This window comes from Netta rufina, assembly GCF_964035555.1.
Source record: "Netta rufina genome assembly, chromosome: 1".
NCBI classification, from domain to species: Eukaryota; Metazoa; Chordata; class Aves; order Anseriformes; family Anatidae; genus Netta; species Netta rufina.
This window is the reverse complement of record NC_140123.1, coordinates 104,361,501-104,375,720: the sequence shown is the minus strand read 5'-3', so window position 1 is coordinate 104,375,720 and position 14,220 is coordinate 104,361,501. Positions and strand designations below refer to the sequence as shown.

The 14,220-nt window shown below is 35.4% G+C and overlaps 1 protein-coding gene across 6 annotated transcripts in view; it reads left to right on the top strand.

Annotated features, from left to right (window-relative positions):
- Positions 1 to 14,220, top strand: part of SYNJ1 (synaptojanin 1) — a 63,540-nt gene that overhangs the window by 11,665 nt on the left and 37,655 nt on the right. For 5 of the 6 annotated variants that reach the window (XM_084303738.1, XM_084303737.1, XM_084303736.1 and 2 more), the window contains exons 4-11: positions 166 to 433; positions 2,625 to 2,850; positions 4,098 to 4,181; positions 4,952 to 5,013; positions 5,606 to 5,702; positions 7,025 to 7,194; positions 9,785 to 9,866; positions 11,797 to 11,949. In XM_084303738.1, the coding sequence (XP_084159864.1) occupies positions 166 to 433; positions 2,625 to 2,850; positions 4,098 to 4,181; positions 4,952 to 5,013; positions 5,606 to 5,702; positions 7,025 to 7,194; positions 9,785 to 9,866; positions 11,797 to 11,949 (1,142 nt within the window). Of the gene's footprint in view, positions 1 to 165; positions 434 to 2,624; positions 2,851 to 4,097; positions 4,182 to 4,951; positions 5,014 to 5,605; positions 5,703 to 7,024; positions 7,195 to 9,784; positions 9,867 to 11,796; positions 11,950 to 14,220 lie in introns of those variants that run through there. The other variant, XM_084303740.1, reaches the window with a different exon arrangement.

Below are 14,220 nucleotides of genomic sequence, written 5' to 3'. Positions count from 1 at the left end.
TCCTTCTATTCTGTTGAACTTGAGAATGGCTTCTTGATGTTGATTATGTTTTCATTTTTTTCAGCCAAATCGAGCTAAAATTATGCACATTTAAGAATATAAATACGTCAGCATCACAGTCTACTAAGATTCGTTCTCTTACCTTTGCCTTTTCTGGTTTCACAGGAGACACGTTGCTACATTACTTGGTTCTAGTAACAGGATGCATGTCTGTGGGAAAGATTCAAGACTCTGAAGTCTTTCGAGTTACTTCCACCGAATTTGTATCATTACGAATTGATTCATCAGATGAAGATCGTATTTCCGAAGTGCGCAAAGTTCTGAATTCAGGAAACTTTTATTTTGCATGGTCTGCAACTGGTGTCAGTTTAGATCTTAGTCTTAATGCTCACCGCAGCATGCAAGAGCACACCACTGACAACAGGTTTTTCTGGTGAGTTCATAGTGTGTTTTATCAGACATTATGCATAACAGCACATGCCCGTGCAGACTAACCTGTGCCAAGTTTTTTAACCTTGTCTTTATCAGCTCTTAAATGTATGCCCTTGTCTCACAAATGTTGATGAGCTAGAATAACATTATTCTAATTGTAAGGACATAACTTTTATCTTAATGATGCAATGTTTCCATGGCCACCTAGAATTTCTTAATTGGAAGAGACAGACTTTTTACTGCTTCTGATACTATACTTTGATCTGAACAGTTGGTCGTGATGGTATGTTTCAGCTTTGGTGTCTCTTAATTCTTCATCAGATGTGTCAGTTTCTTTAAATGAGTGTGGGCATGGAACCCTAAAGAAAATTTTCATCTTTTGAGCATTCTGGCTTCTAAAATGGTGTGCAGTTTATATGTAGTTTCCAAGTGGTATTTATATGTAGTTTCCAAATGTGTTTCCACAAATTGAAGGGGTTTAAAAATTTCATTATATGGATAATAGCGTTGTCACTGATTTTGTTGAAACAGAGTAGGTACGTTACACTACAGTGCACATTGCTTGGCTGCTGAACTTACTATCTTTTTTACAGAGTAGCTTTCAGTAAAGCCAAGTTTTTGACACAGAATTCTTGAGGAAAAGAATACTCCTGTTTCTGCCAATAAGTATCTTAAATAACACCAGGGATGTGTTCTGACATTTAGGGGAGGTGAACCAATTCTAATCCCTTATTTTCAGCCTTTGTTAAAAATGGAGTATTTTTCCATAGCTATTGGAAAGGTCCTGAAGGTTCAGCAGTAAGTTGTTTGAACAAGTGAAAAGCTACCTCTTCCCCCTCTTCTGTTCATCATGTAAGACACCAGAACACTTCTGACATATCATTGCCACTGTTTTGGTCAGATAGAGGAGTATGATCCAATTAGTATGTGAGACCAAATATGTGTATTAGGACAGAAAATAATCTGTACTTTTCAGAGCCTTATATCTTAACGTAGATGTACAGGAATTGTGGGAACCCAGTATTTATGTCTGGAAGAAGACTGAGCTCCATCTTGGTAGGTCAGTATTTCAAGGCTTGAGGTGATGATACCTGCTGATCCTATCCAAATCAGATTGGCCTTGCATTTTGTCCCCTGTTGCAAAACTTCCTAAGTTACCTGGCTTTTTTTTCTGTAAGAATCGGTCTCAACAGGAGGAGGACTTAGTGTCCCAGATTTCAAGATCTAGAAATGTAAACACTAAAAGTGAATAATAGACAGTTTTCTGCTTATGCATTTCAGTAAGCTCTCTCGGGGTTCTTCTGTTTAAAAGTTCCAGTCTCAGATTTTCCAGGCAAGAATATTGTTTACTTTCTCAGTCTTCTATTGTAATGCGTTTGTGTACTGTTCTGTGAAATGAATGCATTCATCTGATTTGGATCTTCATTAATGAGTTTTTAAAGCAGCCAAGGTGTTTGATGAATTGCAGGTGTATTTTTTTAATTAGAAACTTAGAATGAAAAGGCTAAAATTAAAGTAAATAGCTTCCACTATTAAGCCAAACGTTATTTGAAATTATGATCGAATTTTCTGGGCAGTGATGAAACAATTCCCTTTCTAGAGTTTGCTTTTCTTAGGTATACAGAAAACTTTACTTCCTTTTTATACAATTGAAGAAGATCAAGAGCCAAGTCCCAGTAGAGTGAGGTAAAACAAACAAACAAAAACCCTCACAAAACCTAACCTTGAGTCTTACTTAATTTCTTCAGTGGTAATGGGTACTATGTAATGTGCAGGTATACCCATCGCGTGGATCTTTCTTTCATTTGAGCAGTAACTGGTATTAGAGTTGGGTACATAATGTACCAGCACTTAACTTGAACTGTTGTTTGGTTTTTTTTGCGAGGTGAAGAGCAGAGGCTGTAAGTGTTGTTTTTTTGGTTTTTTTTTTTTTTTTTTTTTTTGAGATCATTACAATTCGTGGCTACACCCCATACTCTTATTGTGCCGTGATCAAAGCAATTCTCTTGGGACCTTTGCTATTTCAAGTATATTTAAATAATAATTATATCATGAAACTGTCATACATTCTTCTTCACTAATCTGTAGTAGTCGGCATAAGATCTAAGAAGTTAGCAGCTGGCTTAACAAATTGAACTGTGCTTTATTTCCTTCCCTTTTTTTTTTTTTTTTTTTTTTTTTTTCCCTGATAGGAACCAATCACTGCATCTACATCTGAAGCACTATGGTGTGAATTGTGATGACTGGTTGTTACGGCTCATGTGTGGAGGAGTGGAGATAAGGACAATTTATGCAGCTCACAAGCAGGCAAAGGCTTGTCTCATTTCACGACTAAGCTGTGAACGAGCTGGGACCAGGTTTAATGTTCGGGGAACTAATGATGACGGTCACGTTGCAAATTTTGTTGAAACAGAGCAGGTATGTTAGTTACAGTGCGCCTTCACTTGTCTGATGAGCTCGATATAAGCAAGCGTGTGGATAGTTTTTTGCCCTAACTCAACAGATTGTGAGTTGTCTATAACCAAAGATACAGGAACAGCTCCTTTGCTGCTGAATAAGGAAACTAAGTAGCTTACATAATTCAATGATCTTGGTTTTCAGTGTAGCTTGAGGTCAAGGCATGCATGGATCTGAGTTTTAGTAGCCTAAGAAGTTGCTACCCATCAGCTGAACTGCTGTAGGTGGCCATACTTGCTCTTAATCTGAGCTGTGAGCGAGCGTGTACTACTTTTAGCTTGAGCTAATTGTAAACATCAGCAGAAGAGATTTTGGCAAATACGCGTTATCTGGTGGTTGGTGAAAGATAAAAGCATTCCTATGGTTACTTAATATGGCTCAGCTAAAGGTAGTCTTTAAAGCTACTCTAATTCCACTGCATTTGATTGCCTTTATTATAGAGAAATGCACAAAGCTATTGAATCATTTTTTGCTGGACTTTCTTTGCTTATTTCTTATGATAACCTAGTTATCAAGGTGTTGTTCCTGCAACTGTATTCATATGAGTAGGTATCTTTGACTGACTCCTGCAAAGCCTAGGTGACTTCAGCAGGATTTTATCTAGATAGGGCTGTCCATACTCATCCAATTTTAGGAGCTTAGTCAGAACGCTGTCATTACAGTTTCTCTGTCCAAGTTTCCTGGCAGATAATGCCACTAGATGACTGTGGGATATCATCCTACTTAGTTTTCTTTCCTTTACACACAATACACCACTGTATTTCGGATTCTAATGCACCAGGTCTGTGCAGGTGTTCTGAGCAGGCTGCATTGTTATTTTCTATGCACAGATTTACATTTCAACTGTTCTGGGTCTCGTGATGTAAGAAGCAGAAAACATACAGGAAATTCTTACCAAGTTTTTAAAAGTCATAGTACAAAAGTCATTCAGGTGATATTAATAAAATGTTGATGTATTTGCTTAGCCCTTCCGAATCAGGATTTGTCAGGAAGGACAGAAGTTCCAGAACTTCCTATATGAATTGTTTAGAGTGGGGAGAGGAAAAAGTGTGGGGAAGACAACTGGTATTTCAGCTTACGTCGTGGAATAGGCAATGTGTAAATATATTTTCTGTGTGTTTAGCTAAGGCTAAGAAAACTAAAACTTTTTTACATTCCCTAATGCCTATTGATACTATGTTTTGTTTTGCTTTGTTTTTCCTCAACAGGTGATATTTTTAGATGATTCAGTGTCATCTTTCATACAGATTCGAGGATCTGTTCCATTATTTTGGGAACAGCCAGGCCTGCAGGTAAGCAGGAGATGGCTCTAATTATTATTCATGTCTTTTTAGGCATCTTAGAGTAGAGTTTAGGCTCTTCTGCACGATTACCAATTAGGATGAGGTTGTCCTTTGGGAGTAAGTAGGTGCTGTTGTTTAATACACCGAGCCTGCTACTCTCGAGTCTCTGAATGCTGTTTTGCATCCATTGGATGCAACATCCGTTACTTTGAGATGTTTTGGTTTTGAAATTGAGTTTTAATTTAAATTGCCATTTCAAAATAGGTTATCTAAGGGCATACAAAGAGATTCATTTATTTTGAATTGTTCTGGAGTATGAGCCTTCTGAAGAAGTCATATGGATCAAGAGTAACTGCAATATAATTATATCCCAGTTTTATTGAAAGAGGGATTGTATCAGCAACTACTGTTGTGGTACATTTTTTTTATATGGAAAATTCTAAAAAGTTCATTCTTCATAGTTACTGTTGGTTCCTTAAGTTAGACATATAAGAACATTGCTGTCGAGCCACTCAAATATTTACATACCTTATTCAGAGCAAGAAGTAGTTAGATGATGTGACTAAATATATTAAATCAAAAAAGTTATTTTTAGAAAAATAAGAGGAACTTAAGAAAAATCAATAAAAAGAATGCACGGTGTAGCAAGTAGAATAAATTTGGGGGATTTAATTTAGGTAATGAAATGAATTTTTAGGTCACAGTTAGAATTGAGAGGTCTTTGAAGAGTTAGTCAAATTTGTAAAGACAAATAATTTAATGTAATCTTCATGTCATAGGTGGGATCCCATCGTGTCAGAATGTCAAGGGGTTTTGAGGCGAATGCACCAGCTTTTGACAGGTAAAGTGATGTCTTGGCTTTTTATTAATGCTTTACAAGCTACTAATAAGTGATTCATCAGTGTGATGGATATGTTATTTCAAACAGGAGGCTTTGCCTATATAATATGATTCAGCAAAGCAGTGAACTGCCTGGGCAGCTTTTTCAGGTTGTTAAAGGTTTGTTTGCCCCTTTGAGTGCTTTGTTGAAAAGTTTCAAGAAAATTTAAGAATGTGAATACTTTATTAAATTCAGAAAAAAAATGTAATAGGTTTACATCGAATAATTTGTATTTGTCAGCTGCCTTATAAAAGTGAAATCTGTATTTCAATTTTATTCCTGTGATGATAATTCAGTTTCATAACCTTATGGCTTTAACTAAATGTATTTTGTTAAACGACATTTTTGGTACTGTTATCCTAAATAAACAGCAGTCAATTGATAGATGCTGTCATCCAGTGATACTGGCTTGTTTGGCCGTGATGTAATAAAAGGCTTGCAGGAATTATTAGAGTAGCCAGTACATTTGTGTAGTGTCTCAGCCAGGGTTCCATCTGTTCGTGTTAATTTTTAGCATGCCAGAAAATATGTGGAATTCTTCTTCTATTAACAGGCATTTCCGAACTCTTAAAAATTTATATGGCAAGCAAATTATTGTAAATTTACTTGGGGCAAAAGAAGGGGAGCACATGCTCAGCAAAGCTTTTCAGGTAAGTACTACCATCCTCCCACCGTGCGTATCCTTGAAATTTGCGTGCTTGTTATGAAGCTTTTACATAACCATTGAAAAATGAAATAAGTGCGCTGTCCCCTACAGCATCTACTGCTTGGAGTTAAAATTGGATTTATCATGAAAATACCACTTCAGATAAGTAACATGAAATGATTTAAAAAAAAAAAAAAAAAAAAAAAAAAAAGCTAGATGTGAAGTTATTTTTTATTCTCTTCAGATTTGTTACTGAAAAATTGTAACAAACATAGACAACATTGAAAGATGTTCAGTTATTTTCATATTTTATGCTTATAAGTTTCCTATTTATAAAGGAAATTGCCAGCACAGTAATGCTGGCAATTGATACTTCATGGCATTTCATACCATGGCATTTCTTTTTAAAATCTTGGAATTTCTGTGTATATTACTTTGATATTTAAAAATATCACAAATTAGTTTTGCAATTTAAACCTAAAAGCTGCTTTTTGATTAAATAGGAGTATTTGTTCAGAAGGTATTGGCTGTAACTGGCTACTTCTATGAATTCCTGCTAGGTAGGTTAAAAATAACTGTCACGCTGTAGTCCGCAAATGCTGACAATTTGAGAAGCTCTGTTTGAAGCCAGAGAACATGTCAGCAGCCGTGTGTTGTTTCCCTTCCCCTTTTTCCCTTTCCCTTTGTAATACAACGGTTGAATATTTTAGGCAATTTACTGGCACCTTTTATGTATCCAAGCTATCCTGGCAGGAGACATTATTGCTCCCATCTGTGTAGCAGTGCCTAAAACTGCTTATAGCTCTACCAACAAAGATTTTGTGGGCACTTTCAAGATTTTTCAGGGAACGATTGGGGAAGTTTTGCTCAAACCACCCTCCACAGCAATCTAAGTTTGTCTTTTTTTTTTTTTTTTTTTTTTTTTCTTTCCCTGTAGTTTATGGAGTATTTAGTCGGTCCTCATTGCTGGCAGCCATGCCTAAAAGGGCTTCCACTGAAACAGCTCTTTGCCAGCTGAAGCGTTTTAGCAGAAGCAGCAGCTTTCATATGCATACTGTCTTGGTTACCCCTAGTATTATAAGCAAAAAAACTGACTTTGATTGTGGCAAGAAAAAAAAAAAAGAAAAAACACAGGCAAAATATTAATCAGTTCTGAGTGACTTACTGAACTATAATGATAAAAATGTTTTCTTCTTTTCATTACAGAAAGCATGCAATAGATAAATATTTTTAAAGCAGTTCTATTAGTTAACCTCTTATTTGGCTTAAGCTGTTCTATGTTCATTTATTGGTATATTTATGTTTTTCTTCTGTTTAAAATATCAGAGCCACTTGAAAGCATCTGAACATTCAGCTGATATCAAAATGGTTAACTTTGACTATCATCAAATGGTTAAAGGTGGAAAAGCAGAAAAACTACACAGTGTGCTTAAACCTCAAGTCCAGAAATTCTTAGAGTGCGGATTTTTTTATTTTGATGGAAAAGAAGTTAAAAGGTTTGTGTTTTCTGTAACTTTACTCGAATTAAATTATGTTTTTAGGGTGCTTGTTACCCTGTAGCAAGAAAATAAGAGGGAAAAATATTTGTAATTATGTTGTTATATTTTTAATTGTATACAAGATGATGTTCAACAACTAAAGTATGAGTTGTTTATTTTATTAAAATTTTGTCTTGTTCTGAATATGCTCTGAAAGTCTTGATGGAAAATGAGACATTGGTGTATGACTTAATTTTCATCATTTTGGTGAGAATGGGGAATTGTCCTTTTTCATGGGTATACCCACAAAGGATTAAAGAATGAATGTTTTTCCCTCTATAACGTTATTCATATTTCCTTCAGCAATAGAGCATACCACTTTCTGTTTGTTGCGAATGTTGATGTTCAATACAATCTTCCTCGAAATTTGTTTGTCTGGATTTTCCCTATTGACAGATTTAATTCTCCACAAAATGAGTAACTCACAGTAGCTGTAGAAGTTTAAAATGTAATGAGTCATAATACCTTCTTAGTGTAAGACCTTTATCCAACACAGATGATTTCCAGAGGCTTTAAAAGAAAGTTTTTGCCACTTGGGAGAATCCTAATTACAAAAGCATCACATCAAGGTGCATGCAAAAATATACATTGAAATGTCCTTGTGTAGAAATGGACAAGCAGCTGTTCAGTAACCCTGAAGACAAGATGTATTACTTCATTTTGATCAGCAGTCTGTGCTTTATGCAGTTCATATAAAAATACATCAAAGTAACAGCTTATTCTAGTACAGCTAGTTGAGGAACAGGAGACAAAGGTACCAGGAGAGACATTTTAGCAGCTGATGTTTGCTTTAAGTCACGCATTTCCAATTTTACCAAATTCTTTTTAGCTCTAACTTCTAGTAAAGAGAGAAATTCTTTCGAGTACTTGTGGAAGTGTTGAGGTTTGCAATGGGCAGTAAACTGTTACCATGGCAGTAACTGTAATTATAGTTGTTAGCAGAACTCTGGGGGTCTGTACCTCTGTGGTAGCAGGGATGCACATCCCCTGCTTTGCTCTGCCCAGTCCTGCTAACATGTACTTCTGTCCTAATTTCCCTGTCCCTTTTCCTAGAGCAAAGGCTGTGCTTATCTCAGCAGGAACAGAGAGGTAGGGTTAGAAGTAGGCAACATTCCTGTTCTTCTCCCCTTCACACCCTTCCTCCTTTTAATTAATACCAGAGCAGAGCTGCTGTGTGGGGTTTTCCGTGAGAGGAGAATTGTTGAGCAAGGGGATGCTGCAATGTCCTGGCTCCCATCTTGTAGTGCAGTGGAAGAGGAGAAGCGGGTTACAGTGCCACTCTGTTCTGACCTGGCTGTGGGATTAAATACCCCAGGGGCAGGGTTTAGTAGACCTGTATGAGATCAGATTTAGCGGGAGGGCAGTTAGGGCCCACAGACACCTCAAAACGCTTCTCCAGAAGCGTTAAAAGCTTTTTTTTTTTTTTTTTTTTTTTTTTTTAATACCATAAAAATGGTATGCTCCCATCCCTTTGTCGAGACCTACTTGGTCTTGCTGGAGAGTCAACTGATATGATCTGATAACAAAATGAAAGCAAAATAGGCTGTGGCTTGTGATAACTTTAAGAATTGCATGGAGTTCATGGACCATCTCCTTTGGAGAATATAAGTTTTTCTTTTAATACTGGTCTTAAAATGATTTCTATTTCAAATCAAACACAGAGATAGTAATGAAATGAAATAATCTTGGAGAAGGTTTTTCAAAATTTTCAACACTTTTCTGATTAGATCCTCAAGTAGAGTAAAAAACAAAGTAGATGTCCAAGTAAAGTAAGTGTGATGAAGCTTTACTCACTTCTTTGGACAAAGCGCGTAGTAGGAATGTTGAAAGACGCAAAGTATGAATCACTGGGAGAACCATGAGAAGTTAATCCTCATAGCCAGCTGAGAAGAACATGGACATTGCCTATCGTGAGCCTTCTGAGAGATTTTTAGCATGGATTGATGAGCTTCTTCCAAAGAAAGACAGTACTTCAGGGACCCTGAGGACCTCAAGCATCTGTTGAGCTAAAGGGAAGAGGTTTATTTATCATTTTTATTTGGGGAGGAAAGAGAAAGCAAAGAGAGGTTGAAATTGACTTTAGTTATAAAAAAAAATCCTGTTACTTTCAGTTTAATTAAGGAAATCAAACAATTGTCCTAATATGTTCTTACTTTTGTTTTCATATTTGTTATCTTTTTCCTCTGAAATTCTTGTGAAACATATTAGTTGGATTCTTTTGAAAATAAAATTCTGTCTTGCGTAATACCTTAACCAAGAAAGCAAGGAGAAAGGCAGAAAAAATAAAGTCAGTCTTATTTTATTTGCAGAAAATAAATTACTTTTGCATAATGAACACCGTTGCAAAATTCCCTGTTGTTATTGTAGCTAACCCTCTATTGCTGATGCATTTATAAATGTACTTGAGATGACAGTAACAATGCAGTAACAGTACCCTGATTTACTATTCTGGTTCAGATCTTGATGTCCCTGTCTTTTGCTGATGATATGTGTGTTAAATGAGTTATTTCAGTTGTTTTCTCTCTGTCTCTCGTTGTCCTTGGCACAGATCTCAAAGTGGTACTGTCAGAACAAACTGCTTGGACTGTCTGGATAGAACAAACAGCGTGCAGGCTTTCTTTGGCTTAGAGGTAGGAAAAAATAACATGGATTTTGAGATAGAGTTGCTCCTGGTGCTTCTGTAGGAATCAGATTGTAAAAGTAGCTGTGTGTTCTGTATGATAGCTGAATTAAAATGTGTCATAGGTTGCCGTTCAGTTTAGAGCATGATACTCTTCTAATTCTGTGGGCAGCCAGCTCTCAGTAGTTTGCAGAAGCTGTGGTTGTGTAGTAGCTGTAATTACACAGCAGTCATGCAGCATTATCAAAAATGTTTCGCTCTTTTTTTTTTTTTTTTTTTTTTTTTTTTTTTTTAGTTATCAGTTTGGCTGTTAAGGTTTAGGCATGCAATTCCAGAATTGGTGGTAGTGTTGTACACAAAAACACTCCCAATTACTCTGTTAGGTGAAGTTCTTCAGCATATAAGATTCTGGGTAGCATCTGCCAGTGCTGTGTCATCTTGTTTTCACAGCACTGTGCCGTGAATTTTTCTTGGGAGAGTGCTGTGGTGGAGACTTTGGCCACACGCAGGTTAATGTGGAGTTGGGCATTAACCGTGGGACTCAGTCCTCTTGCAGGGCTGTGTTTCAGCAAGTTGGCTTGCTCTTGAAACATTGTGAAACGTTGCTTCTTGTATTTTAATGATATTACAGTAGTTTTTATGGCATAACAGAAAGTATAGTATAATGCTCATGCAGCAAACATAGATACACAGCTCTGAATTTTGTTTATCATGCCTTTTGAGGATTGAGATTGACATATCTGGCCTAAACAGAAAAATCAAACTTTTCCTTTGTTAGAGCTAAATTATAATTTCAGCTAAAATGAGAGAGCTAAAGTTGTAAAAACTAATAAGAAGTAAAATTGTAAGTCCTTACCAGCTTCTTGCTTAATTTTAGAAGTCGACTACCCTAAATGCTGTTTTTTAAACAATATTCTCTTCACTTATAAAGTACTGAGCTGTGGATGACTACCTAGAATTACAAGATGAAGTATGCAATTTCTGAAGTTTTTCTCATTTATTTCTACTTAAGTTCCTCTGCAAGTTTCCTTTTGTAACTTCTGTTAATTTCTGCCCAACCTTCAGAAAACTATCTCTACAAAATCTTATCCTTCATCATTTTAGACTCCTTTTCCTTGTCATTAAATACCTCACGGTTTTAAAGATCTTTAAAAGCTCTTGAAAATAGGTTCTTTTATTAGCTTTAATCTTTGGTATTTATTTTCTGTATTAACGTTGGTAGCCATAAACAATAGAGACTGACCTGATTATTTTTTTTGTAAGTAAACTTGATTCCATAAACCAGGATTTCAAGAAAGGTACAATATCCCATTTCTGCATCCCCAAATGTAATACTGTATTTAAATAATACAACTTAAATAATGTGTTCGTATATATAAATGAATTTAATGTAGAACAGATAGTGGGAAAATTAATTTAGGCATATTGACCGCAAGTGTGAATACTGCGCTTTGTGAGAAAAACTTATGCATGAAAACAAAGTGAATGACAGCAGCCGTTATGATTTCACTCATCACTGAGCTCCGTTCCTGTTGCGTTTTGTTAATAACAAACACATTGACCTCTATTACTCTTTTTTTGTAGGGGAGAACAAAGAATGTTCTAATTCTAAATAATTTAAGTCGAAAGACTTGAGAACCAAAACTAGTTCATTTTATAACTAGTGAATTTTTAGAAGAAAAATATTTACAAGTCAACTACGTAATTCTTTTCCTATACAGCTACTTATCTTTAAAAGAAAAATGAAATGCTGAAGCTAAGGTTAGAGGTACAGCGCAGCTTTATAAACATGACAAGGTATCAGTTTGTTCAGAATTATGTTTATAAAAACAAAGATTTTTTGGGGGGTGTATATATGCTGAAAAGATACGTTATACCTTTGAATAAGTATTTAAAGATTTCAAAGATCTTCTTGCAAATGTTGCCTTCAATTGTTGCAGATGCTAACAAAACAGCTGGAGGTATTAGGATTAGCAGAGAAGCCTCAACTGGTTACTCGCTTTCAGGAAGTTTTCCGATCCATGTGGTCTGTCAATGGGGATTCTGTCAGTAAAATTTATGCTGGAACTGGAGCCCTCGAAGGAAAAGCTAAGGTAGAGTACATTTTATTTTAAAACTTGAGCAATATTCAGTGTGTTATTTTTTAATTCTGTCATGAATATAAGAATGATGAGGTTTTCTTTTTTTGTGTGTGCTTTTGTTGTAATAAAAAAAAAAACAAACTAATGGGGGAAAAAAAAAACACCAAATATTTAATGAGAAAAGTTTGATTATGTTGATAACTAGATCTTGTTTCAGTACATCCTTTCTTAGTCAGACGAGTACTTCCCAGGTAATACTATTCTGTAGGAAATGATGAGGCTCAAAGCTTTTATTTCTTTAGATCACTGATATATATATATATATATATCTATATATCACTGATATATATATCTCTATATATAGAGATATATAGATAGATAGATATCTGAAGTATATTCAGATCAGCTTTAGTTTCTTTGAAAAGTTTCATTTTTCTGCCTTCTGTTGTTTTGGTTTCATTCAGTAGATCTCCTTTCTTTTAAAATGTGTACCCCTGGATGTTGTTGATCATGCTTCAAGTGTTTACTAATAGTGCTAAAACTTAACAGCTTATAGCTGGGTGGTTTTCCTTTGCATGCTCATTCAGCTATTTCTTTTTAGTTCTGCAATTGCTGAAGAAAAACAACAACCAAATTCTGTTTCTACCTTCCTTCTCAATGTTACAATAACAATTCTGTACTATACTGCAAATGTACTGCTCTGTTTCTCATCAATTTGTTTTGTCTATGTTGATGCTTGAGTGGTTCAGATTTCCTGATGCTGCGTCTTACTTTCCTTTTTAACAACGTCACTTTTCTTGTTTCCATAACTCTCTCTCTTATCAGGTTATACCTGTCAAGACAAACAAGTGTTGAGCCATAGTAATTTTTGCCCTTAGTTCCTTCAAGAATTTTTTTTCATACAGTTCTTTGTATTCTAGAATACAATGCTTCTCATTCCATGATCTCTGTTTGCTTCATTTTTATATATACACTGTGTACTCATAGTTGACTTTTTTTTTTTCCCATCACTTGTTCATTCAAACCATATCGGGGTCCTTCTCTGCCCAAGTACAAGGCATCACAGTAAGCTCCATTAAAAAGAAAATAAGTAAATAAGCTTTTTTTTCTGATTCTGCCCTTACTTGGTGCATACAAGACCTTCTCACTTGGTAATTGCTTCTATTTTAGTATAGAGTGGAATTTAGTTTAAAGTGTTCAGTTTTATTTTCTTACAAAAATGTCACCCAGACCCTCGAGAAAACTACAGTAAGTATTTTTTTGGGTGTTTCCTCTTCTCCTTTCTCATTCAATCTCAGTTGTTTCTTCTCTTGAATTAGTATGTTCCTGACATTCATTGGACTACTTTAAATTGTTACTTTGTAAAATGCATTTATTGTATTTACACTTAAATTTTTAATGTGTAAAATGCAGAGTATATTTCCTCTGCTGTTTTTGGAATAGTACAGAATAGACAATTGCTGTGCTAGGGATCCCTGTCCTGGTACAGCTGTTAATGAGTACCAAGTGTCATAATTAAAACACAGTGTCCCTGATAAAAGTCTGTGTGTCCAAAAAGGATCTTTAATACTTGCAAAGCCATACAGTTCTTCTGTTATTCCAGTGCAACTTGACCAGATCACTAGTTCATATCTTCAAGAGCATTCTGCTAATATATTTAAAAAGGAGTTTTTAAGTTGTTATTTCTTAAATGCAAAGTTACGTGTTTGGAGTTCTTCCATTTCTTGCTTGCCAGTTTGATTCTTCAAAGTCCAAGAGTAGTTAGAAGTAAAAATACGGAAATTTAGGAGAGGAGAAAAAATATCTTAACCTTAAATGTGTTAATGTACATTTCTATGCTGAAAAACAAACCTTTAAGAATTCTAATACTAATTACATCTAACTCCTTACCTACTCTTTCTTTTGCTTTCTCTGGGTTCCTTTCAATTAATTGCCTGATATGTGAATGGTGAGTGTGTTTTTGGATCATGTCTTCAGTTACGCATTGTCTGACAGAAAGCGAGCAGCATCCTATTAAAATTCTATTGCAATAGTATGCTCCCCAACACTTCATTCGCATTATCTTACGAAATCATGCTGCGATTTTGCTACTACTTATCCTTGACAAAAGAGTAGTTTCTCTTCTTGTTACATAGTACAGTTAATTGAACTAAATTATGGGTTGGGTTTGTAGCTTTTTTTAAGCTTTTGTCTTTTTTCCTATGTGCATTTAAGAGACCATCATGAACGATGCAAGCTGTAAACTTAGAGCGTTTTTTATAATAATATAATACCATGCAGCAT